This window comes from Rhinopithecus roxellana, chromosome 10, assembly GCF_007565055.1.
Source record: "Rhinopithecus roxellana isolate Shanxi Qingling chromosome 10, ASM756505v1, whole genome shotgun sequence".
Lineage (NCBI taxonomy): Eukaryota > Metazoa > Chordata > Mammalia > Primates > Cercopithecidae > Rhinopithecus > Rhinopithecus roxellana.
The window spans coordinates 96,324,725-96,349,543 of record NC_044558.1 but is presented as its reverse complement, the minus strand read 5'-3'; the positions used below and the strand labels follow the sequence as shown (position 1 = coordinate 96,349,543).

Sequence of the window (24,819 nt, the reverse complement as noted above, 5' to 3'; positions counted from 1 at the left end):
GGAGTGGGGCGGGAAAACCCGTGCCGGCTTGGCTGCATCACCTATTGACCAATGTTCAAGCCTATTGGTAAAAGCACTCCAGACTCGCGCACTCTGATTGGCTGGGCTGAAGGCCCAGTCCTCCTCCCCTTTGAGGCATGGGCGCTCTAGGCTCCAGGAGTCCGGGAGCTGCTCCGGCCCCGGCGCGGAGTGGCGGCCTCCGGAGCGGCGGCGGCGGCGGCAGGTGAGAGGCCGGGGTCGCGGGGCCGGGTGGCGCGAGGTCCTAGACCCAGGACTACCCTGAGCCAGGCGCCCAGCTTCTGTGGCTCAGTTTCCCCAGCTCTGAGAGTCAGCCCCGAGGGGTCGCCTACCTCAATCTAACAGTCGTCATTTTGAGCTTGGGACAAGCAAGGGGATTCCCCGCTCCGAGCCTCAGTTTTTCTAAGAAATGGGGATCACGATAGTACTTAGCTCGTAGTGCACTTGAATCTTAGCGTAAGGTAATCGACGTAAAACCTTAAGGGGAGGATAATTTTGCGTTATTTATAAAAGTGTAAATTGCACACACCTGTAGACTCTGCAGGCCCCTTTCTAGGACTCTGTCCTGCAGAAATACTCATTTAAGTGTGCAGAACGAGGCGTACTGGGTGTTTTCTGTAGCCTTGTTTATAATTGTGACACATTGGAAACAGCCTAAATGTCCAGCAAAGAGTTCTTTCTGCTCCATGATTTCATGTAATTTCTACCTTCAATAGTAGTAGTTGTAAAAGCTGAAACGAAGAACAGAGCCAGTAACAAGTAGCTCTCAGTAACTGAATGATTAGTAGGTGCCAGACACTGCTAAGTGTTTCCCTTGAGTTAATTTAACCTTCCTAACATCCACTGAGGTAGGTACGGTTATTTTCTCTCCATGTAACGTGTGGGGAAACCGAGGTTCATAGCCATTTAAGTGAGTTAGTTAAGACGACATCACTGGGGAGTGGAATAGCTGGGATTTGAACCCAGATCTGTTGGATGTGTCCAGTTGACTGCTACATTGCCTTTCTGGCACGTAGCAAGTGCTGGACGGTAACTACCTTTTTTGTGTTCTAAGATTTCTTCCTGATGGTCCTGACATCTGGAGATCTTTGCTCTTCTCACTGGCTTTCTCTTTTAGGATTCCCAGGAGCCATGTTGTCAGAAGTCCTACTGGTGTCTGCTCCGGGGAAAGTCATCCTTCATGGAGAACATGCCGTGGTACATGGCAAGGTACAAAGCCGTTAGAGCCTTTAAGGATTAGGTACCCCTTCTCCCTGATACTAATTTTGCAGGACACCTGAAGCATAGCTTGGGAGCGGATCAGAGATAACAGTTTCTCCCCAGCCAGGCAAGGAAAAGATATCTTATGCCCACTGAAGGGATTCTCGAGCCTCACTCGGTATGATAGCAAAAAGATGATATATAAAGCCCTATGAGTGGAATGAGATCACCTAGGAGTGAGCTTTGATGCAGAAGGAAGAGGTTTGAGAACTGAGCCCCGGGGCACTAAGACATTGAGAAGTTGGAAGGATGATCTAGCAAAGGAGTTGGAAGCATCCATTATCTCATTTTACCCTTACCCCTAAGGCATACCCTTTTCTTATCCTGTTTTACAAATGTGCAAACCAAGGCTTAGGAGAGAAGTGGTAACTTGATCCAAGTCCTATTATACACCTTGGTAGAGCTTGATGTGAACCTAAGTCTGTCTTAGGTTCTACTCCTGCTGCACTCTGCTATTTTTTTTTTTTTTTTCCTGAGACAGAGTCTTGCTCTGTCGCTGGAGCGCAATCTTGTGATCACGGCTTACTGCAGCCTCCAACCTCAGCCTCCCAAGTAGCTGGGACCACAGGTGTGTACCACCACACCCCACTAATTTTTTCTTTTATTTTTTTTTGTAAAGACGTGGTTTGACACCAGGCTGGTCTCGAACTCCTGGGCTCAAGAGATCCTCCTGCTTTGGCCTCCCAAAGTGCTGGGATTACAGATGTGAGCCACCACACCTGGTCTCTCACTGCTATTCTTTATGTTCTTATATTTCTCATTGAAAACATGGTGATTATGGGGAAGTGATTCCTTGGTGTTGAGAACTTGTGAAATTTTGCAGGAAGAAGGCAAAGTAGATGTTAACTTTTAGTTGATAGATAGTGGCTGTCCCCAGGCTTAGTGGGAGAGCATGCCAAAGTTGACTAGCAGTGTCTGGCAAGGGCATGGCTGGAAGTGGCCTCTGTGCTCATGTTTGCTCTCTTGTTAGCATGTGGGCCCTGGCTCCTTTGCCACTCACCCTCAGGCTTATTGCTTTTGTCCTTTATTCTATAGGTAGCACTGGCTGTAGCCTTGAACTTGAGAACATTTCTCCGGCTTCAACCCCACAGCAATGGGAAAGTGGACCTCAGCTTACCCAACATTGGTATCAAGTGGGCCTGGGACGTGGCCAGGCTTCAGCTACTGGACACAAGCTTTCTGGGTGAGTGCAAGGAGGAGAAATCAGGGTGGTAAGAGCCTTACCAGAGGTGGTGAGAGCCTACAGAGAGGGCAGCTGGCCAGGTATTCCAGGCTGTCCCCAAGGGAGCCAGGGGCCAGCTATTTCCAATGTGCTTTCTACCCTGACCTTATAAAATTAGCTTCACTTATTTATTTATTTTTTTAAATTTAAAAGTGTAAAACAATGCATCGGATCTCTGTGGGCTGTTGTGGACAGATCATCAAGGCCTATTGTTGAGTGAAAAAAATGCAAAACAGCAAACATAGGTATTTAAGTATAAATGTGTGTATAAATGATAGAAAAGGTCTCGGGGACATAGACATCAGATTGGCTGTGGCGATTAGTTCTCCTAGGAGAGACCTGGGGCCAGAGAGTAGACAAAGGGACACATGTTTTAAATGAGAATATATTGGCGTTTTGTATAATTAAAAATTAATAAAAGTAGGCTGGGCACAGTGGCTCATGCCTGTAATTCCAGCATCTTGGGAGGCCAAGGCGGGCGGATTACCTAAGATCAGGAGTTCGAGACCAGCCTGGCCAACATGGTGAAACCCTGTCTCTACTAAAAATACAAAAATTAGCTGGGTGTGGTGGCACACGCCTGTAATCCCAGCTACTCAGGAGGCTGAGGTAGGAGAATCACTTGAACCTGGGAGGCGGAGGTTGCAGTGAGCCGAGATCGTCCATTGCACTCCACCTTAAAAAAAATTAATAAAAGTAAAAGTTACCTATGTTTATTATTGGAAGATATGGTCAATGTTGGGACATTGTAATTTTTTTTTTTTTTTTTTTTTTTTGAGACGGAGTCTCGCTCTGTCACCCAGGCTGGAGTGCTATGTCCGGATCTCAGCTCACTGCAAGCTCCGCCTCCCGGGTTCACGCCATTCTCCTGTCTCAGCCTCCCGGGTAGCTGGGACTACAGGCGCCGCCACGTCGCCCGGCTAGTTTTTTTTTGTATTTTTTAGTAGAGACGGGGTTTCACCGTGTTAGCCAGGATGGTCTCGATCTCCTGACCTCGTGATCCGCCCGTCTCGGCCTCCCAAAGTGCTGGGATTACAGGCTTGAGCCACCGCGCCCGGCCTTTTCTTTTTTTTTGAGACAGAGTCTGGCTCTGTCGCCCAGGCTGGAGTGCAGTGGCGCTATCTCAGCTCACTGCAAGCTCCGCCGCCTCCTGGGTTCATGCCATTCTCCTGCCTCAGCCTCCTGAGAAGCTGGGACTACAGGCGCCCGCCACCACACCTGGCTAATTTTTTTTTGTATTTTTAGTAGAGACGGGGTTTCACCGTGTTCGCCAGGATGGTCTCGATCTCCTGACCTCTTGATCCACCCGCCTCGGCCTCCCAAAGTGCTGGGATTACAGGTGTGAGCCACCGCACCCAGCCTAGAGCAACACTTTTTAACCTCATCATATCTTGGAATCACCCAGGAGTTTTTGTGATTGTGGATGTTGTTTTTGTTTTTACCAATACAGATGGACTTCTGGCTCTGCCCCTGTCTTATTGGGAGTTGGTAGTGGTGGTAGGAGTTTTTGAAAGGGTTTCCCTGGATGATTCTGGGGACGCCTCAGTTAAGAGGCACTCCTTTGGAGCGTGCATCTGGAGCGTTCCAGCCAGAACACGTGGAACTTGCTTTCCATAGTGCACAGGGCTGCCCAGCCAGACCAGAAATGTCCCGTGAGAACCAGCTGCAACTTGTGTATGTCAGTAGCTTGGGGTGGAAGCAGCCAGGTGTGGGGGAACATGTCTCGGACCACTCCGACTCCCTTGGTGAACCTGGGCAGGTCACTTCACCCTCTGGGCCTGGGAGAAGAGACATGTTTCCTGACTGAGGGCTGCCGTGAGGATCTGAAGACACTGGAGGTGGGCACTAGGGGTGCGACACAGGTGCAGTATGTAGGTAAGGGCATGTGAGTTGCGGAGCCTTGGGAGACACACCATCTTCTAGGTTGCAAAGATCTACCATCTTTTGTTCAGTGTCCTTTTGCTCCCTCCTGATAGTCATAAGCATTGAACATTTTCTTTTTTTGAGGCAGGGTCTTACTCTGTTGCCCAGGCTGGTCTCAAATTCCTGAGCTCAAGTGTTCCTTCTGCCTCCTGAGTAGCTGGGAATATAGGCACATGCCACTGCACCCTGCTACTACAGTGAGCACTTATTGGGCACTTATGCATGCCAGGCACTAAGTGTGTTCATATATGTTAGCACACTTAGAATTCTCCAGCATTCCCTGGGAATAGGTGGTGGTGTTCATCCCCATTGTACAGATTTGAAAATTAAAGTTCAGAGGTCCAGTGGCTCAGGTTACGCTTGTTGGTGATTCTGAAAGGATTCAGACCTAGGTTTCTCCTAGCCCCAACATCCAGGCTCTTAACAACTGTTCCATCTCGATTACAGAGCTCTGAAATACCCGGGTTCTCAATAATGTCATGACTTGGCCATTTGAGTATATCATTAAATCCATTCAACACATATTTACCCAGCACTTAACTGGTGCCCGAAATTTCCTAACACACACACGCCCAATTCCATTTCCCAGTCCCTTGGGAATCTGACCTGAGGCTCAGCGAGTGATTTGTAAAGGTAAGCTGGCCAGACAGGCTCTGCCTTCTCAGTGTCTCAGAGGAAAGTGGCCCAGGTTCCTGCACATCCCTGGGAAAAACCTGCCTCCCCCTCCCCTTCTGCCCAGGCAACGCCTCGCATTTACGCTGTCCTATTCCTGATGATTGTCTTTTGGAGGAGGGAAATCTTTGGGTGGTAACTTAATACTCCTTTGCTTTTTGGTTTTATACAATGGAAGGTGAAACCTAGGCCCTTGTATGATTGAGCCACCTCTGTGTGTGTCTGTGTGTGTTTAAGACTACTTTTTTTTTTTTTTCTTTGAGACAGGGTCTCACTCTGTCATGCAGGATGGAGTGCAGTGGTGCGACCACAGCTCACTGTTGCCTCGACCTCCTGGGCTCAAGCAGTCCTCCTGCCTCGGCCTTCCGAGTAGCTGGGACCACAGGTGTGCGCCACCATGTCTGGCTAGTTTTTGTACTTTTTGTAGAGTTGGGGTTTTGCCATGTTGCCCAGAGTTCGGTCTCAAACTCCTGGGCTCAAGTGATCTGCCCACCTCAGCCTCCCAAAGTACTGGGATTACAGGCGTAAGCCACTGCACCTGGCCTTAAAACTACTGTTAATTAAGCACTTACTACATGCCAGGTGTTGTGCTAAAAAGTTTACACGCCCTATTTAACTTTACATTCATGACAACCTTGTGAAGAGGCACTGCTGTTATTCCTGTTTTACCAAGGTGGAAAACAGGTTCAGGGAGGTTAAGTCACATGGCTAGTAAATGGCACAGTTGGGACTCAAACCTAAGTCTGCCTAAAGCCAGTGAACAGACTTGGGTGTGGTGTTCAGACCATAAGTTCACGTCCATCCATGTTCCGATTCCAGTGACTAGTTGACTTTCTGTATTCTGTTGTTTATAAAACACCAGAGGCCCTCTCACCCGCTCATGTTTGCTTGTTTGCCTGTGAAACAGAGCAAGGTGATGTCACAACACCCACCCCAGAGCTCGTGGAGAAGCTGAAGGAGGTTGCAGGCTTGCCTGACGACTGTGCTGTCACCGAGAGCCTGGCTGTGCTGGCCTTTCTTTACTTATACCTGTCCATCTGCCGGAAGCAGAGGTGTGTGCGTGGTCTGGGAAGGGAGTCCAGATTCAGCCTCCCATGGAGAAACAGGAAGGGTTCTGTCATTGCTGCTGGAGAATGCACATGCTCTCTTCTAGAGGAGCAGCCATTGGCTGTCCTCACCACATGCCAGGCACCCTGCCAGACATGGTATATATGGCATGCCTTTTTTTTGAGACAGGATCTCTCTGTCGCCTAGGCTGGAGCGCAGTGGTATGATCTCAGCTGACTCCAGCCCTGACCGCCCAGGCTCAAGTGATCCTTCCACCTCAGCCTCCCAAGTAGCTGGGACCACAGGTGCACATCACCATGCCTGGCTAATTTTTAAATTTTTGTAGAGACGGAGTCTCACTATGTTGCCCAGGCTGGTCTCAAACTCCTGGGCTTATGTGATCCAACTGCCTTGGCCTTTGAAAGTGCTGGGATTACAGGCATGAGCCACCGCACCCGGCCCCAAACAGCCCCTCTGTTTTTTTTTTCTGTCCAGAACCCAAAGGGAAAACCTCAAGGGGCAGCCCTTCCCTTAAGCAGCAGATGCTGGTTCAGTGGCCGGGCCCTATGCTCAGGACACGTTTGGAAATGGCCTGATAATTGCTGTCCAAAGGAGAATTTCAACTTGAGAGGCATGTCCCCTTAAGTGGGTGAAGGGCATTCCAGAATCTTCCAGTCTGGGCGGGGTGGGTGTGTGGAATTTGGAGACGCGCATTCAGTACTGCAATTTTTATATTTAGGAAATGGGAGAAGTACTTCTTGGAAATTACCAAACACGAAGTTTGACAGTTCTTACTTGGGGGAAATACATGTAAGATGTAGTGATTCAGACCTTTCTGGTGATCAAAAGCAGACCCACGTTACACATGGTTGGGGAGCACCGTCTGGTGGGAGAGGCCCCCGGTGAACACACAATCCTAGCGCGCTGTGATGAGGCAGTGGTGGAGGGAGGGCGTGCAGGAGGTCCTAGAAGGGGAGCCAGGAGGGTCTTTGTGGGTAGCTAGGGAAACTCACAGTGGAAGCGACGTTTGATAAGGCCTTGAAAGATGGGTAGGGATTTCTCTGGGGGATAAGGAGGTGCAAGGCTATTGCAGGCAGAGGGGCCAGCCTGTGCTCAGAGCAGGCCCACAGAAACGCCTAGCATGTGAGCACAGGAAGGAGGTGGGAGAAAGGGGTTGACGGCTTGCCAGGTGCTTCTGGGAAGGGCTCTGGTTGGGTTACCCAAGGATTTAAATGAACTTGGTACCTGTTTCCTAGTTGTCTGATTCACCATGAGTTCCTGATGTTCAGTAGGGATACATTTGGGGTCGTGAAGTCTCCCCCAGTTGAGAAAACTGGACCAGATGCTTGGAATCAGGCCTAGTCCCAGCCCCTGGTTCAGTGCTGACATCCCACTGCCCTGTAGGAGAGTCACCTTTTGCACCCTGGTGTGTTTCAGGGCCCTGCCGAGCCTGGATATCGCAGTGTGGTCAGAGTTGCCCCACGGGGCGGGCTTGGGCTCCAGCGCCGCCTACTCGGTGTGTCTGGCAGCGGCCCTCCTGACTGTGTGCGAGGAGATCCCAAACCCGCTGAAGGATGGAGATTGCGTTAACAGGTAACCATGGTCCTCACCTGGCCAGTGTCCCTCCCACGTGGCAGGACAGGGGCGTGGCTTCTGTCATGGGGACCTCACCACCTCCCTGTGAGGTGGGAGGGGTCTTGGTGGCCGTTTTACAGATGAGGAAGCTGAGCCCCGAGAAGTCAAATGGCTGGCCCAGGGCCACACAGCTAGTGCTGGCAGAGTGGGATTTGAACTCAGAGTCTGAGCTTTTCTCTCCTGCTCTCCACCACCTCTGCTCACCCCCATCTTCGCTCTGTTGGGTTCAAGCTCCCATGGTATGGTAGAAAGAGCTGGAGTCCAGATCTGGAGGGCAGTGGGTTAGATGAACTCTCCCACCTCTGCATTGACTCATGATAGGACAGTGTCCTCCATATGGTAATGACAGTGCCCTAGGGGTGACTGTCCAGTTTTACCGCATAGTTATGAAAGACACTAGAGTGTGCTGAGAAATCCATATTAGGGGATGTGTCCATTAGACTAGGGCATTTCTCCTCCTCCGGGGCCATCTCCACGAAGGGCATGCCACCTCTCTGTGTTCCTACTGGTGGGGGACCACGTGAGTCAGTGAGGCCTGTCAAGACAGGCTTGACCACAGACCATTTCTGTCATTAGGAGAATGTGCCTTGAGAAACCACCCAGTGCACCGAGGTTATGCCGTTTGTCCCGGGACCAGGAGTTGTGGATGAGGCCCCTAAATGCAGAGCTCTGTCCTCTTTCCTGGGCTTGTTTTTTGGTTGTTGTTTTCTGAGCTTGGTTTTGTTTGTTTGTTCATTTGTTTTTTTTGAGACGAAGTCTCGTTCTGTCACCCAGGCTGGAGTGCAGTGGTGTGATCTCAGCTCACTGCAAGCTCTGCCTCCAGGTTCAAGTGATTCTCCACAGGCCAACAGACTGGCCCTGCCTTTCAAAAGACAGAGGGTGACTGTGCGTGTGTGTGCATGCATGTGTGTGTGTTCTTATGCTGCTTCTAACCATTTCTCCCACTTTCCCCTGAAGGCCAGTCATTCCTTCTCAGAACCCTTAGGGAGAGTAGACCCCCCACCCCACCCCACCCCATGCCGCCCCTCCCATCACGTGTTTCTGAGTTGGAAAGAACTGGAGCCCAGTCTCCTTTGAAGACTCAAATCTGAGCCTCCTAAAAAACAAACTGTGTAGAGCAGGAGGAAGACTCACATTTGTTGAGAGGGCCAGGCCCTGGGCTAGGTCAACTGCCTGAGTTACCTTCCCCTGCCTCCATCACTCACTTCTTCCCACGCACACTGCCACCTGTTGGTCCCTGGAAAGGGCCAGCCAGTTCTGGTGTGGTTCCAGTGCTGCACAGGCGGTGTGTCTGGAATGCACCCCACACACACCTTGCTCAGCTGGCTCCCCTTGTCCTTCAAGCACCCCACCCCTGCCCCCGCAATTCAGCCCATAGTACTCTTACAGAAACACCTGCTTTGTAGTCACATACTGCAGTGTCATGGATTTGTTTGTATTTGAATCCTGATTGCTTACTGACCTTCACTTTCTCCATTAGACTCTAAGCTCTAAGAAGTCAGGGACCTTGTCTGTTTTGCTTCCTACTAGGAGCTTAGTCACAGGCACATAGCAGTTGCTCAATAAATGCTGAATGAATGAGTGTATCTTGTTGGCACCATTAAGTTAGTAGCTAAGAGCTTGGGCTCCAAGTCAGCAGATGTGGTCCTGACCCAGCAGTGAGTAGCACGGTGATTTCCAGGATGCTGTTTGACCCATCCAAGCCTCAGTTTCTGCTTCTGTAAGAAGCAGGATAATTATCGTACCTTCCCTATAGGGCACAATTGAGAGGATTATGGACCATTTTTCAATGGTCCATTTAAGAAAGCATTTAGCACAATGTTTGGCACATGCTAATCTAGTATGTAATTGATGTTGACTCATTATTAATCATAGTCTCACAGCTACCATGTGAGTTGCCAAGGCCATAAAAATCCTTGTTTGGCAGATGAGGAAAGAGACTCAGAGCAGGTAATTGACTTGCTCAGGGCTCCACAGCAAGTAAGTGGTTGAACCAGGCCCCCCAGGTGCTGTGACCCCAGATGGCTTATTTTGTGGGGAGCACATCCTATCTCCTGGGCATTACACAAAGCACTTGTGTGTTTTTTCCATCTCAGTATCTTCAGTGAGATAGACACTGTTTTTTTTTTTTTTTTTTTTTTTTTTTGAGGCAGAGTCTTGCTCTGTCCCCCAGGCTGGACTGCAGTGGCATGTTCTCGGCTCACTGCAAGCTCCGCCTCCCGGGTTCATGCCATTCTCCTGCCTCAGCCTCCCGAGTAGCTGGTACTACAGGCGCCCGCCACCACGCCCGGCTAATTTTTTGTATTTTTTAGTAGAGACGGAGTTTCACCATGTTGGCCAGGATGGTCTCGATCTCCTCACCTCGTGATCCACCTGCCTCGGCCTCCCAAAGTGCTGGGATTACAGGCGTGAGCCACTGCACCCGGCCAGATAGACACTATTTTTTTTTTTTAATAAAAAAAATTGTATTTACTTAGAAGCATTCAGAATGTCAACAAAACAGCTGCAACTTTTTTTTTTTTTGCAATTACAGAGTGGTATTCAGTTAACAGAACAACAATTATTTCGTATAAGCTGCATCAGAGACAACTGAAGATGAAAAAACTACCATCCCCATATATAACTAATTTGTGCTGTGCACCAACGAGAACCTGCTTTAAATTTCCATGCCAATTTACAACCCCCATACTGTACCAGGCAAGGTTAGTGGCTATTGAAAGTACCACCAGGACAGGGCTATCTAAAGACACATTCGGTAGTGTGTTAACTATACAAAAAAATACACTGTACAGTTTAAAAACAAATCTTACACAGCCTTACATTTCAATTTTTTTCTTTAAAAGGAGTGAATTGTGTACAGGGGGTTAAATGCTTTATAGACAAGAAAAAAAACTGCGCTAGAACCAACTTATTCATCATCATCTTCTTCATCTTCATCTTCTTCATCTTCCTCCTCCTCCTCATCCTCTTCATCTTCCTCATCTTCCTTCTTTTTCTTGCTTTTTTCAGCCTTGACAACTCCCTTTTTTGCTGCATCAGGCTTTCCTTTAGCTCGATATGCAGCAATATCCTTTTCGTATTTTTCCTTCAGCTTTGCAGCCTTCTTTTCCTAAGGCTGCTTGTCATCTGCAGCAGTGTTATTCCACATCTCTCCCAGTTTCTTCGCAACATCACCAATGGACAGGCCAGGATGTTCTCCTTTGATTTTTGGGCGATACTCAGAGCAGAACAGGAAGAAGGCCGAAGGAGGCCTCTTGGGTGCATTGGGATCCTTGAACTTCTTTTTTGTCTCCCCTTTGGGAGGGATATAGGTTTTCATTTCTCTTTCATAACAGGCCTTGCCCGCCTTTGCCCTCTTGGGTGCATTGGGATCCTTGAACTTCTTTTTTGTCTCCCCTTTGGGAGGGATATAGGTTTTCATTTCTCTTTCATAACAGGCCTTGCCCGCCTTTGCCATATCTTCAAATTTTCCTTTCTCTTTAGCAGACATGGTCTTCCACCTCTCTGAGCGCTTCTTGGAAAACTCTGAGAAGTTGACCGAAGCATCTGGGTGCTTCTTCTTATGCTCCTCCGGACAAGTTTGCACAAAAAAATGCATATGATGACATTTTGCCTCTCGGCTTCTTAGGATCTCCTTTGCCCATGTTTATTTTTCGGTGGCCGCGCAGCCGAGGCGAGGGGACGCAGCCCGGCTCCCAGGCCCGAGGCCACCACGTGCACCCGGCAGGCCCCGCAGGCCCGCGCCGCCGGGGCTCCCATTTTGTCAGGCTCCGCCCAGGGAGAAGCCCCGCTAGAAATGGGGGCTGGCTCCGCCCGCGGCCGCCGGGGCCGGCGCGCACGGAATGGCCGCTGCGCATCTTCCCCGCCTGCGCCGCCACCGCCGCCGCGGCGAGGGCAAGCGCGAGCGCGAGCGAGAATATGGCTCCTTCCCTTTGTGTGTGTGTGTGTCCAGATAGACACTATTATCCCTGTTTTATGGATGAGAAAACTGAGGGTCTGAGGTGGAGTGGTTGCTCACAGATGCCCAGCGAGTCACTGGTGGGATGGGTTTCAAAAAGGGCTCACTGGCTGGGCGCGGTGACTTATGCCTGTAATCCCAGCACTGTGGGAGGGTGAGGTGGGCAGATTGCTTCAGGTCAGGAGTTCGAGACCAGCCTGGCCAACACGGCAAAAACCCGTCTCTACTAAAAATACAAACATTAGCCAGGAATGGTGGCAGGCGCCGGTAATCCCAGCTACTTGGGAGGCTGAGGCAGGAGAATCGCTTGAACCCAGGAGGCAGAGGTTGCAGCGAGCTGAGATCGTGTAACAGCACTCCAGCCTGGGGGACAAGAGCAAAACTCCATCTCAAACAAACAAAACCAGGCTAACTGCTTACTCCATACCTCTGCCACTGAGCCACATCATTCTCAGAGGTCACAAAACCACCTTTAGCTTCTGTTTCATGAGGAAGGGAATCTGCAGAAAGGAAACAAAAGCCGAGAGCAAAGAGTGGGGAAGTGGAGCTGATCCTTTTGCCTTGTTCCATACTCATGTGTTTTGGGTCTGTTCACTTAAACTGTTTGTGAGCCCACACCTGGTCCATGGAAGGCAGTAAGGTCACATGCTTGGGAGAGATCCAGACGTGGCTGGGACCATCCTGGCCCCCCTAGGGGTGTCTGGGGCTCCTGGGATTTGAATTCATAATAATCGTGCTTTGGATCTACTTGCAGGGCCCTGGGAAACAGTCACACCTCTGCCCGTTCTTCTTAAAGGCAGGCTTGGTTCAGGTGTGGGTGCTTATGCAGAGGTCTGTTTTAGTGGCAGTTGCCACCTGCTGCTTGTGGACACCTTGCCATTAGACACACATGCAGCTAGCCTCGGAGGAGGGTGGCGTTCCCATTCTCCAGAGGAGGAGAGTAAGGCTCAGAGAGGTTAGATAACAGGCTCAGAGTCACTCAGCTAGTAAGAGGCAAGGTAGGGACCAGATGCAGTGGCTTGTGCCTGTAATCCCAGCACTTTGGGAGGCCAAGGTGGGCTAAGTTCAAGACCAGCCTGTCAATATGGTGAAACCCCGTCTCTACTAAAAAATACAAAAATTAGCTGGGTGTGGTGGCACACACCTGTAGTCCCAGCTACTCGGGAGGCTGAGGCAAGATAATTGCTTGAACTCAGGAGACAGCCGAAATTGTACCACTGCACTCCAGCCTGGGCGACAGAGTGAGATTCCATTTCAACAAAAGAAAAAAAAAAAAAAGAGGCAAAGTGGGACCATGGGAGTCCAAAGCCCGGGTTGTTTTGACTGCGCCAGGTGGGCTTCAGAGGGAAGGGCAGGTTCAGCACGCTCTGTAGCTGGAGAGGTTCAGAGCGGACTTGTTCTTTCTGAGCTCAAGGGCCCAAACTCCTATGCCCCTTGGCCTCCCCTAGCACAGCCCCAGGTGACCCCTCCCCAGCCCCACTCCTCACTGCCACAGTAAAGATGAACATCTGTGTCTTCAGGTGGACCAAGGAGGATTTGGAGCTAATTAACAAGTGGGCCTTCCAAGGGGAGAGAGTGATTCACGGGAACCCCTCTGGAGTGGACAATGCTGTCAGCACCTGGGGTAGGTGCTGCCTCGGGTTTTTGTTATTTTAAAAATGCTTATTACAATGGTAGGTGCCCAGGAGTCTGTGCCGGTTTGGGAGGAATTGAATCAACGGATTCTGGGAAAAATAGCATTTGCCTATTTTAGGGGGGATGGGGAGAAATCTTGGGGTCCTGCCTCACACCCCCTGAATCAGAATCTCGGGGGTAGGACTGGGAACTGGGAAGCTGCAGCCTCCACGAGCTCGCCAGGGGAGTTGTAGGTTCAGGATGCAGAGCCGTTGCCGTGGAGTTTGCAGACCACCCAGGTGGCCTCCCCTCTGGCCAGGACTCTTGCTTACAGGGCCCAGATGCTGTGTCCTGGGCCCCACATTCACCATGTGACCTGTTGGGGGAAGCTGGGCAGTCCGGAAGGAGGGGGACGCAGGAATCCAAGGCCTGGTGAGGGCTTCCTGGTGGGGCTTCGGGGACCTTTTGCCCTCCTGCACCTGAAGCTGGGCTGACTCATTACTTAGCCTATTTCCTGAATGGGGCAAAATGAACCCAACCCAAAGTTCACCCTCTCTCCCAAGTAGCACAGGTGTGTTAGCTTTTCCCACAGCTCTGACCCACTGACTTTTCTCTTTAGGAGGAGCCCTCCGTTACCAACAAGGGAAGATTTCATCCTTAAAGAGGTAACTTGGGGGTGGAGCAGCACATTCAGCCATGGCTGCATCGGAGTGTGCAGGGGGCAGAGCTCTGCACCTTTGGGAAGTACCATAGGAGGCAGGTGTCCCTGGCTCTTCGTTCCCCAGTGTGGACCTCACAGTCCATTAGCTGCAAGGAAGGAGGGGTGGTGGGAAAGACCTGGCAGGTGGTCTTTCTTTCTCCCCTTCAGCTTTTAAATTGCAGAGAGATCAGAAAAGGAAAGTCATGCATGGCTGTGCCCGTAGACCCTCAGCTGCTCATTCATTCATTCCTGTATTCGCTTAGTAAACAAGAATCCATTACTTCCTGTGTTCATTGGGAGATGATGCTGCACTGCGGTCTAGGAATGGAGAGATGAAGCTCGGGTGCAGTTTCCAAGGGCTCTCAGTCTGCTTGGGGGCTGGGGCCAGACACACACACAGAAGCCGCCACAGGACAATGTGAGCGTCACCATGATGGAGGCACGCAGGGCAGAGGCAGGATGGAAGTCAGAGGGAGGCTTGGGAGGGACTCGGAGCAGAAGTGACATTTGGAGACTCTCAGCCTGTTTTATGTTTCTGTGCCCTTCCCGCTGGAGTCATTGGAATCACAAACGTGCATGTGAGAGTTCAGCATCCTGTGTTGTTTGCACCCACGGTGGAATTGTCGGGTGCCTGGAATGAAACATGGCAGAGGGGAGCCAGGTGCCCTTTTGGCTGTTCCCTAAGCCGTCGATTAAGTTGTGGGGTGGTGATTGTCCCAGGGTGCTTTGCCTCCTCCATGGGCCTTTTTGCATCTGTAAGGGTCCTGGGGCTCTCTCTTCTTTACCCAGGGTGGTCTTCATGGATGAGTGGCAGGTCCTGGCCTGCAGCCCCCACCAGCTGGGCCACTCCATTAGTGGCTCAATAACCTAACCTGCCACAGCGCCACACCTGGGCCCCTGGCTGGTTCTCTGGGATCTTCCTGTCCCAGCTCAGCCTCGCCTCCCTTTCCAAGGCTGTGCATCAGGGTTGGCAGCACTGGCACTGTTGAGATTGGGGGCTGGCTTATTCTTTGTGCTGGGGCCACCCTGTGTATTGCCACCATCCCCAGCCCCTACCCACTAGATGCCAGTAGCACCCTCAGTGTGGCCATCCAAAATGTCTCCAGACATTGCTCAGTGTCCCCTGGAAGGCAAAATCACCCTTGCAACCGACCTCTGCACTCCACAGAAGCTAGTAGGAGCATGGACCAGCTTCCTCGGGCTGCTCCGGCAGTCGTTGCCAGAAGAGCCTCGGGGGCCCAGGTGGAAGCTGGTTTGCTGCTGCCCTGGATCCACGTGCAACCAGAGCTGGATCGTGTGGAGGATTCTCAAATGCCTGGGCCCCGGCCTGTCCTCAGGAGCCCACGGTCTGATGGGGGGGAATGCGGTCACTGTAATCATCAGAAGACACCTGAAGGGTTGTGAAGCTGCTGTGGGTGACAGTGACGGCGTCATAGATGCGGCTGCGGGCCTGGGGAATCATTCATAGAAGTGGTGGCATTTCATTCCTTCAGTGTCTCCTGAGAGCCACTTGTGACCTAAGTACTGGACTAGGCCCTGGAGCTAGAAAACTGATGAAGACATGGGCTGGGCACTGAGTGTACGGTCTACTGGGGCATCAGGAGATGAATGAGGAGGCTTTCCAAGGCGGGGCGGGCGGGGCAATGGCCAGGCGTTGCTGGTGTGCTGGGTGGAGGCGCTGGGTCTGCAGGCCTAGGTTTGAGTCCAGCTCTCCCACTTGCCACCTGGCGCCCTCGGGCAAGTCACTTCTCCCGGACCTCCAGTTCCTTGTTTATGTAAGGGGATCCTGAACATACAATCAGAAGCGGTGGCTCTGAAGTGCTTAGCTTTGCTGGCCGAGTTTATCCATCCTTTCCACAAGTACCATTGAGCACCTACTGTGTGCTGAGCACCGGGGCCTCCACAGGGAACAAAACAAAGCCCCGCCTCCATGGAACTCATCCTTTGTTGGGAGAGGAGAAAAAATCAGTTGCTCTGTGAGAGCAATCTTAAGCACCTTTAGGAAACAAGGCAGTTTCAGAGGCTACAAAGGGAAGGGGGGCCAATTGTATGGGGGGTCGGGCTGCTAACGAAGGAACATGGAACAGGGACCTGAATGAGTCACACTGCTATGGGGCGGGGCTGGTTCCCAGCAGAGGAAGCGTGGTGCAAAGATCCTGAGGCAGAAGCATGCTGCCTGGCATGTCACACAGTACCTGGGAGGTCAGGGTGGCTGAGCGGAGTGAGCAGCCTGGGGGAGGGAGGAGAATAGAAGAGGCTGGGGCCATGGCCAAGCCCAGATCACAGGAGCGTTTACCAGGCTTACCCCCGAATGGTGGCTGCTGGATGGCGTATGAGCCCTGGATCTGGTGGGGCTGGTGACAGGCCTGTCTGCAGAGGACTTGTCTAGGAAAGATGAAGATGCAACACCCAAACTCCTCCCGCCAGGCTGGACGGGAGCATGGAGCAAACCAACCTTTGCTGCCTGCTGTGGGGTGCCACGGGAGCAGATGGCGGCTTCACAGAGAAGCTGGGGGCCGGACTCCACGTTAATCCCAAGGATGGCTTAAGGAGCTTCCCCGCCCCCGGCCCCCGCCAACCATGCGTGGTGCCTCACTGTAAAGAAAAAATGCATTGTTTGTGAAGTGGATCAAGATGCGGCCTCCCACAGCGCTGCGCTTTTGAGGAATGGCTTGTCTTAGAAGGGAAGAGAAAAGCCAAATAAAACGTTCATCTTTTGTAAAGTTAAAAAAAAAAAAGGGGGGCGCCAGCCTCCAAGACTGAGAATCGATATTAATTTCATGGGCTTATGGGCAGTGAGATGAAGCAGGTTTCTGGCAGCCCTTTCCAGCCCTATTGGATTTTACAGTCTTGAACTGTGAAGAGAGCGAATAAAGGTATCAAGGGCTCTGCCCATCTCCAGCTGTCTCAGGCCAGAGCTCATCCAAATCCCCCAGCCTACAGTCCTCTGAAAGGCAGGTTGGATGGCAAGAAATGTTGGCTTGGACACTACAAGGACAACTGGGATTGTGGCTTTAGGAGAGATTTACGCAGCTCCTCGGGGGCAGGTGAGGACCACGGGGTCATGCTAGAGAGTCAGCTCAGCGTGGCTGCCTGGGACACGTCTGTGCACCAGGGGGCAGCCAAGGGGATGACTGACTCTAACTACACCTGGTTTTAGACTAGGGCCCCTCGTCCGGGCACCATCGAGGTAGGGCAAGAATGGGCTCAGCGTGCTGGGGACAGTCCTCCCTGCATTTACCGAGCCCATGCGTGGCGCTGCCCGCATCAGCTAACCTGGGCATCTTCCCTCTGCGTGATCCATTTCAGGGCCTGTTGTTTGGTCTAAAACTCCAGCTTCGTGAGGGTGACCCATGCAAGCAAACCTCCGCCCCTCCTTGTGCTCTGCCATAGCCACTTTGAATTTCTCACTGGATGACTGTGCCGGGTTCCACCACCTCCAGGCTCACACAGGCTGCTCCGACTGCCAGAAATCCTCACCCTTCTAGCTTTGCTTTGGTGTCTTCTTACCCTTCCTCAGTTCTCAGTGTCCACATCATGCCAGGAAAACCTTCTCGGACCTTCTCCTCTCTCCCCTCTCCCCTCCCTGGCCCCGGCCCCAAGGCCAAGCTGTGCCTAGTATGTTGTAGGCCCCAGCTGAAGTTGAATGAATAAAGGAGCGAGAAGCCAAGGGGCCTGGGATGGAGGCACAGCTGTGGCCTGCAGTGGGAGTCCCATGCTCCCCCAATCCAGTGTCACCTCTTGTGCCTCCCTTCTTCCTTTGTATCAGGGTGGGGCGGCTTCCCAGACTGCTCCCAGTCCTGACCCAGCTCCTCCACCTTGAGTTCAGTGTGGACCTTCCTCTTCACCCTGCAGGCCGCCGGCTCTCCAGATCCTGCTGACCAACACCAAAGTCCCTCGCAATACCAGGACCCTCGTGGCTGGCGTCAGAAACAGGCTGCTCAAGGTGACTCTTGTTCCCTTCCCGGGCAGGTTTCAGGGTGGCCAGGACACAATTACATCTGGATTTTCCAGGTTTCCCTCTGGCTGATGGGTTCTAGGGGGTGTGGTGGGCCTTGGGGGCCCTTAGAGAGGTGGTTTTGGCAGAAACGAAGGTACCATCCATGCCCATAGCCTGGCCAGGAAAACAACAGTGATTGGGCTCGTTAGACACACTGACTTTGCAGCTGGGAAGGCAAAAACCAGGCCCAGAAGAGAGGCAGTTTCCCCAGAGGATGGGCGCAGGCTGTGGGAACACCTCCTCCCTCCACCCCACTGCTGGGGCAGCTGTGCTGCATCTGCCTGCCCCCAAGCCTCACCAGCCATTCCTTCTTTTTTTCTCTAGTTCCCAGAGATCGTGGCCCCACTCCTGACCTCGATAGATGCCATCTCCCTGGAGTGTGAGCGCGTGCTGGGAGAGATGGGGGAGGCTCCAGCCCCAGAGCAGTACCTCGTACTGGAAGTAAGAGGCTGTCTGCAGGAACCAGGGTTACTGAGTCCACACCACTGTCCAAGGCAGTGGCTCTGCAATCTGACTGTGCTCAGAATCCCCTGGAAGCCAGCATATAGAGGCTAGGCCCTGCCTCTGGCCTATGCTCTCAGAAGCCCCTGGCCTGGGCCCAGGTCTGTGTGTTTCACACAAGCGTATGTTATTTTCAGGCCTCTTCCCAGGTGATTCTGAGTCATTGGGAGAGAGCAGGGAAGGAGGTCAGGGCCTGGCTCGTGCTAAGTGCAGTGGAACAGGTTTGGGGTCACGTCAAAGGAGCTCCGGCCCACGTAGGTAGATGGGGATGTGGCTGATAACAGTGCTCTGTCGGTGCAGGGGTGACCTCTTACTTGGTCCCTCTCCTGCTATTGCTAACTTCATGGGTGCATTCAACAACTACTTGTCAACTGCCTGCTTTGGGTCAGACAGGTCCTAAAATTGTTTTTTCATCATCATAACCCCATCCACTGCCATTTACACAATTCTAGTGTAGAGGTTGTGACCTCGTACTTTGGGAGTGGTTAGGCCTGTGTGTGAATCCCAGCTCCACTTCTGCTGGATGTGTGGCCTCGCTGGAGTGTCTTAAGAACGCTCAGATTAGACAGGCACAGTGGCTCACCTGTAATATTAGCTCTTTGGGAGGCCAGGGCAGGTGGATCGCTTAAGCCCAGGAGTTCGAGACCAGGCCAGGCAACATGGTGAAATGCTGTCTCTACAAAAAATACAAAAGTTAGCCAGACATGGTGGTGCATGCCAGTAGTCCCAGCTACTCGAGAGGCTGTGGCAGGAGGATCACTTGAGCCCAGGAGTTCAAGTTTGTACCCTGGGCGACAGAGTGAGACCTTGTCTCACAAAAAAAAGAACACTTGGAGTCTTATGGGTGACACACAAGCACAATGTCTGGTGTGCCATGAGCTTAGGGAAGCAAAGGGTCCAGGCTGCCCCTGGACACAGTCTAGCTGGCCTGGTGAATATGGGCTGATGTTAGCCAGCTGGCTGCCCTTGTGGAGTGAGAGGATCGGGTGGCCCCCAGCTGCCGTGGCTCTGCAGCAGCCATCAGTGAAGGGACAGGAGAGGACCCCTTTGAGAGGGGTGTGCGGTCTCCATGTCACCACAGTCCCCCCTACTCTGTAGTCATTGCCTGGTGCCTCCTGGTCCCCCTGTGGGCATTCGAGTCTGTAGCCCCTGTGCTGAGTGGAAGCTGCCACTAAAAGCTTTTTACAAATCATTTTTTTCACTTGATCCTCACACCCACCTCCCTGTGAAGTAGGTGTCTTACCCCTATTTCACAGATGTACAAACTGAGGTCTGAAGAAGGACTTCCCTCAAGGTTATCCAGCTAGTAAGTGGCCGAGCCAGGGGTCCAGCTGACAGACTTGTTTGTCCCTTTATTCAACAGATCTGTCATGAGCACCTACTATGTGCCAGGGTAGAGCCTCCATCGAATTCCTGTGTTTCTGCCCTTATTCCCTCAGTCTTTGTCTTCCTAGCTCTCAATTCCTTCCACGTAGAGAGGAGGGAACGCAGTCCTCCCCGAGTAGGAAATTAATAATGATAGAATACTGCCTAAAATACACCCTGTCGAGCCCCTGGAGAATGCCACAGAACAGCACGTTGATTATACATTGTGTGTATTTTTGGCTGTGGCAGCCGCTGAAATGTGCAACTCGGCTGCTGGACAGCTTTGCACTCAAACCAGCGAACTGTTCTCCTGTGTCACAACCTGTCATCTGATCCTTGACAGATTTTGGATCAGAACGTGACAGGTGTCTGGAACCTGCCTCGGCAACGCGACACCTGGCGCTCAGGCGCAGAGAGCGGCCCCCAGAAGTCTTCTCTCATATCCAGCCCATCGGGCTGCTGAGAGGCACCCGGGGCTGCCACCAGGCCATCAGGCCTGTCAGCTCATTTGTCAGAAGTGCTGAGCTTGGCGCAGGGCACGGTATGAGGCAGGCTTTTGGGGGGGGACCACCCCAACCCTGCCCAACCGGCCGTCCCCACACGGGAGAGCCAGGTAGGCCCCCGCAGAGATGCCTCAGTGATTGGCAGCTCCTGGTATACAGACGATCCAGGTGCCCCGGAACAGAGCTTCACACAGAAGTAAGGAAAATCAGGAGTGCTCTCAGGGGCAGGGTAGACAGGAGCTTATGTCAGGCAGACCCGCCTTCCAGTGCCAGCTGGTACCTACTAGCTCAGTGATCGTGGGCAAGTCACTTCTCTGAGCCTCTATTTCCCCTTTTGTAAAGTGGGGATGATGGTAAGGTACCCATAAAAATACTAATAGCACATATCTTGTGCCAGGCATTGAACAGAAAACTCACCTTGTTTCATCTCAGGGCAACGAAGCAGATAACTTTTTGTGTGTGTGTGTGTGTGTGTGTGTGTGTGTGTGTGGAGAAAGAGTCATCTTGCTCTGTTGCCCAGGCTGGAGTGCAGTGGCGCAATCTCGGTTCATTGCATCTTCCGCCTTCCAGGTTCAAATGATCCTCATGCCTCAGCCTCCTGACTAGCTGGGATTACAGGCATGCGCCAGCATACCTGGCTAATTTTTGTATGTTTAGTAGAGACGGGGTTTCGCCATGTTGGCCAGGCTGGTCTCGAACTCCTGACCTCAAGTAATCCACCCGCCTCAACCTCCCAAAGTGCTGGGATTAAAGGCGTGAGCCCCCACACCCTGCTGAGGCAGATACTCTTATTACCCTGGTTTACAAGCAGGAGACAGACCCAGCGCAGAAGACCTTGCCCAAGGACACATGACCAAGAAGGGGCAGAGCCGAGACTCGAACACAGGCTTACTTGACTCCAAACCCCGTGGTTTTTACTTCCTGATGGCTGGGACTGTGGCTGGGTGTCCATCCTTAGAGCCCCAGCACGTTGTGGGTTAAATGAAATCTAACTACTGGGTGCCTGGGCAGTGAAAGCTATGAGTTTTATTTTTTCATCCACACGCATCTTGTTGGATCCTTAAAGAGCAGGAAGTTTATCCTGCATAATTGAAGAAGCCTAGACAAACAGCTGTTTCCCTGCTTATGCCCTTGCTGGAGTTAAACCTAGTTCTTATTCTGAAACCAGTCCCCAAGGCAGCTGTAGGGAAGCATATTATTTGAAACTTTTTGTCTTGCAAATGACAGAAATCCATTTCAACCAGGCTTTTGTAGAAAAGGAATGTATTGGCTCCCAATTGAGAAGACCAGAGGTAAATGGCTTCAGGTATAGCTCGATCCAGGGGCTGAAACATTGTGTCAGGAATCTGTCTATCTGTCACGTAATCTCTGACCGTGTGGCAAGATAGGTCATCTTGGCGACTTGTGTCTGAATTTAATTATTTTAGCAGCTCTAGTGGAAAGGGTCAGAGAAAACCCGGGACAAGGGCAGGGGGACTGTGATTGGCCCAGCTTGGGCCACATGCCCATCATCAGTCACCAGTGCCAGAGGCTTCTGTGACCAGCCCTAGGATATGTGCTCAGTGCTGTGGTGAAGGTATGCTCAGCTCTACCCAAGCTCCATGAGAAATGCTGCAGGGGAGAAGGATTCTTTTACAAGTGGAGAGGGCCAGCGTGCCAGGTAGGCAAAACTGTTAGCTGTCTCCAACCAACAACTGTCAGATGGACGAGGCAGGCTCGGGTGGGCATAGGACCTTGGCCTCAGGCAGGCCAAGTGGGAACAGATGGAACCTTCTCCCCTAGGAGCTCATTGACATGAACCAGCACCATCTGAATGCCCTTGGTGTGGGCCACGCCTCTCTGGACCAGCTCTGCCAGGTGACCAGGGCCCGCGGACTTCACAGCAAGCTGACTGGTGCAGGCGGTGGCGGCTGTGGCATCACACTCCTCAAGCCAGGTATCCCGGGGGTAGGTGGGCCAGGCTGCCAGCCTGGGCTGCTAAGAGGGGTCCACCTGGAGAATTCCCTTGAAAGGAAAAAGAGACCTGGAAACAGGTCTCAGCTGTACTGTGTGGCCTTGGGCAAGTTAATTAACCTCTCTGGGTCTTTGCTTCCCTCATTGGTAAAATAAGGATGAGAGTATCTAGCTTGCAAGATCATTGCCCAGATTCAAGCAGGAAAGTGCACCTAGAGAGCCTGGTGCAGGGCTGGGCTGGGGCTGGGGCTCCTGTCATCAGGGCTGTCCCCACAAGCTTGAGAAGTAACCAGGGCATTGTCACTCTCCACGTCTGCCTCACCTTGCCCCACTTGTACCCCTTGACATGGTCAGGATGGGGTTGATCTTGCTACAGAACAAAAGGTTTTCCTTCCCGTTGGTCTGGGGAAAGAGCAAGACCAAGTAACCACCTGACACCCACCTCTGCCCTCAGGCTCGCTCCTGGCCTACGGCAGGCACTAACCGTTCCCACCTGTCTCAGCTTCCCTCTGTGCTCCTTGTCCCTCCTTCCTGGTCTCCCTTCTCTTTCTCTTTTGTCTTTATCTCCTCCTCTCTGTTCTTCATCCTTCTTTTCCCCTCTGTTTTGCACTGAGCCCCCTTGGGCTCCAGGCATCCCCTCACCCTCCGTGATGGCTCCCAGGCCTCAGGAGGTGGCCACATCCTCACTCCAGCCGACCCCGACTGTTGGTTCCTAGTTCAGAGCCCATGACGATGGTGGAACTTGACATTTCTAGAGTGTGCCCACTGTGCCAGGTGTGCCAGGCACTTTACCTGCGTTATTTCCTTTAAGCCTCCCTGGGGTCTGCATGGGGGAGGCATCATAATTCCCATTCCCAGATGAAGAGACTGAGACTGAGAGAGGGGAAGTCACTTGTCTGAGGCCACATGGCCAGTACAAGGCAAGGCCAAGTCCTGTGACTTGAGAGCCCATGTTTTTAATTCTTGCTCCCTAAAGCCCTGGGGGTATGACGCTGGGCATTCAGGTGCGCGGAGGGGCTGCAGGTAACCGTGGGCCTCATGGGCCTGTTGGCTCAGGTGGGGTCACAGCCAGGAAGGCACAGCAGGAAGGCCCGGGCTTTTGCCTTGAATATGATGAGCTTCTCCCTCAGAGCAGAGTTTTCAAGGGTGACCTGCCTTCCCTCCCCACAGGGCTGGAGCAGCCAGAGGTGGAGGCCACGAAGCAGGCCCTGACCAGCTGTGGCTTTGACTGCTGGGAAACCAGCATCGGTGCCCCCGGTGTCTCCATCCACTCAGCCACCTCCCTGGACAGCCGAGTCCAGCAAGCCCTGGATGGCCTCTGAGAGGAGCCCACGACACTGCAGCCCCACCCAGATGCCCCTTTCTGGATTATTTTGGGGGCTGCAATTCGCCCTTGTGCTGCCCAGTGGGCGCCCAGCTCCTGACACTGCTGGAGAGGCCTCAGCCGCTTGGTGATGCCGGCCGAGCTCTGCAGTCCCAGCGGTGGGACCTACAGAGGCATGGTCTGCGCTCTGCATCCTCTGAAGCCAGCTGAGCAGGAGGCCTAGGAGGGTCCTCTGAGGCTCCAGACCTGAGACAGAGAGGCTGCTTTCCCAAAGCTCCCACAGTCCCATCTGCTTCAGGCCCTCGCCTTGGCCCGTGTTCTCCCTGGCCGCCTGGGTCGGATGCTCAGATGCTGGGGCCCGGTTCCCGGAGAAATGTGCCTTCTATCTCCCTCTGCAGGGACCGCCCCCGTCTCTCAGAGCCAGGCCTCCCCCTCCTCCTCCAGGAAGCCTTCCCCTACCCCTTGTCCCCCCTCCCTCCCAGAGCACCTGCTGTCTGGGTAGCTCACTCAGCACTTGCTGTGGCCTTCCCTTCTACCTAGCGGGACGGGGCTCCCCCAGGGGCTGTCCTGGAGGCCGTGGGCCTGGTTAAATAAGGCAGGGTCCATGTGCAGTTTCTTCCAATCTGTACCTGAGAGGTTTGTGGAAAAGAAAGCAAAGAGGGAATAAAAAGATTGTGTGTCAACAGTAGACTAGGGAGACTCCAGGCCACTAGCACCTTCCTCCTCTGTCCCCGTCCCCTTTCCAGCTGTTTCCTTCATGGAGCTCTTCAGCAATGGAGGGAAATAAGGGTTTGGGGTCACTTTGTTGGGTGTCTTGGGGATGAGGTGGCTTTTCCTGGATGGCCCGTGCTGGAGAGGGACTGGAACATGGCTTTCAGTCCATCAGCACAACTCCAGGCTGCTGCTGCAGAGGGAGAAATTGAGCTTCCTAGCTCCAGAATCCCAAGCACCCACGAGAGCACAGACCTGTGTAAGACAGGAAAGCAGAGCCTGCCACCGCTCCTGGGCATGCCTTCCTTTCTGAAATGAACTGGCTGGATGGAGCAAACAGACTCAAATGTTCAGAGCCCCGGTGCCTGGCGCTCCCCACCCCCACCCCCATCCCCCACCGGCCCTATTTGAAC

The 24,819-nt window shown here is 52.6% G+C and overlaps 1 protein-coding gene and 1 pseudogene across 3 annotated transcripts; one reads left to right on the top strand and one right to left on the bottom strand.

The window, feature by feature from the left end:
• The first annotated feature begins 43 nt into the window (after positions 1–43).
• MVK (mevalonate kinase) lies at positions 44–24,383 on the top strand. 2 transcript variants are annotated; one of them, XM_010379455.2, is made up of 11 exons: positions 44–223; positions 1,136–1,227; positions 2,314–2,461; positions 6,003–6,147; positions 7,580–7,735; positions 13,256–13,359; positions 13,969–14,014; positions 17,905–17,995; positions 18,374–18,490; positions 22,201–22,354; positions 23,542–24,383. In XM_010379455.2, exons 2-11 carry the CDS (start codon positions 1,150–1,152, stop codon positions 23,691–23,693), a joined length of 1,191 nt encoding a protein of 396 aa, XP_010377757.1. In that variant the 5' UTR covers positions 44–223; positions 1,136–1,149; the 3' UTR covers positions 23,694–24,383. The 2 variants fall into 2 exon arrangements, with proteins under 2 accessions (XP_010377757.1, XP_030794879.1); XM_030939019.1 differs by lacking the exon at positions 6,003–6,147 and having other exon boundaries at positions 118–223.
• Positions 10,218–11,421, bottom strand: LOC115899969 (annotated as a pseudogene). The gene is made up of 2 exons (XR_004059593.1): positions 11,226–11,421; positions 10,218–11,123 (listed from the first exon to the last, which is right to left on the bottom strand). The product of XR_004059593.1 is annotated as a high mobility group protein B1-like (transcript).
• Positions 24,384–24,819: the final 436 nt, after the last annotated feature.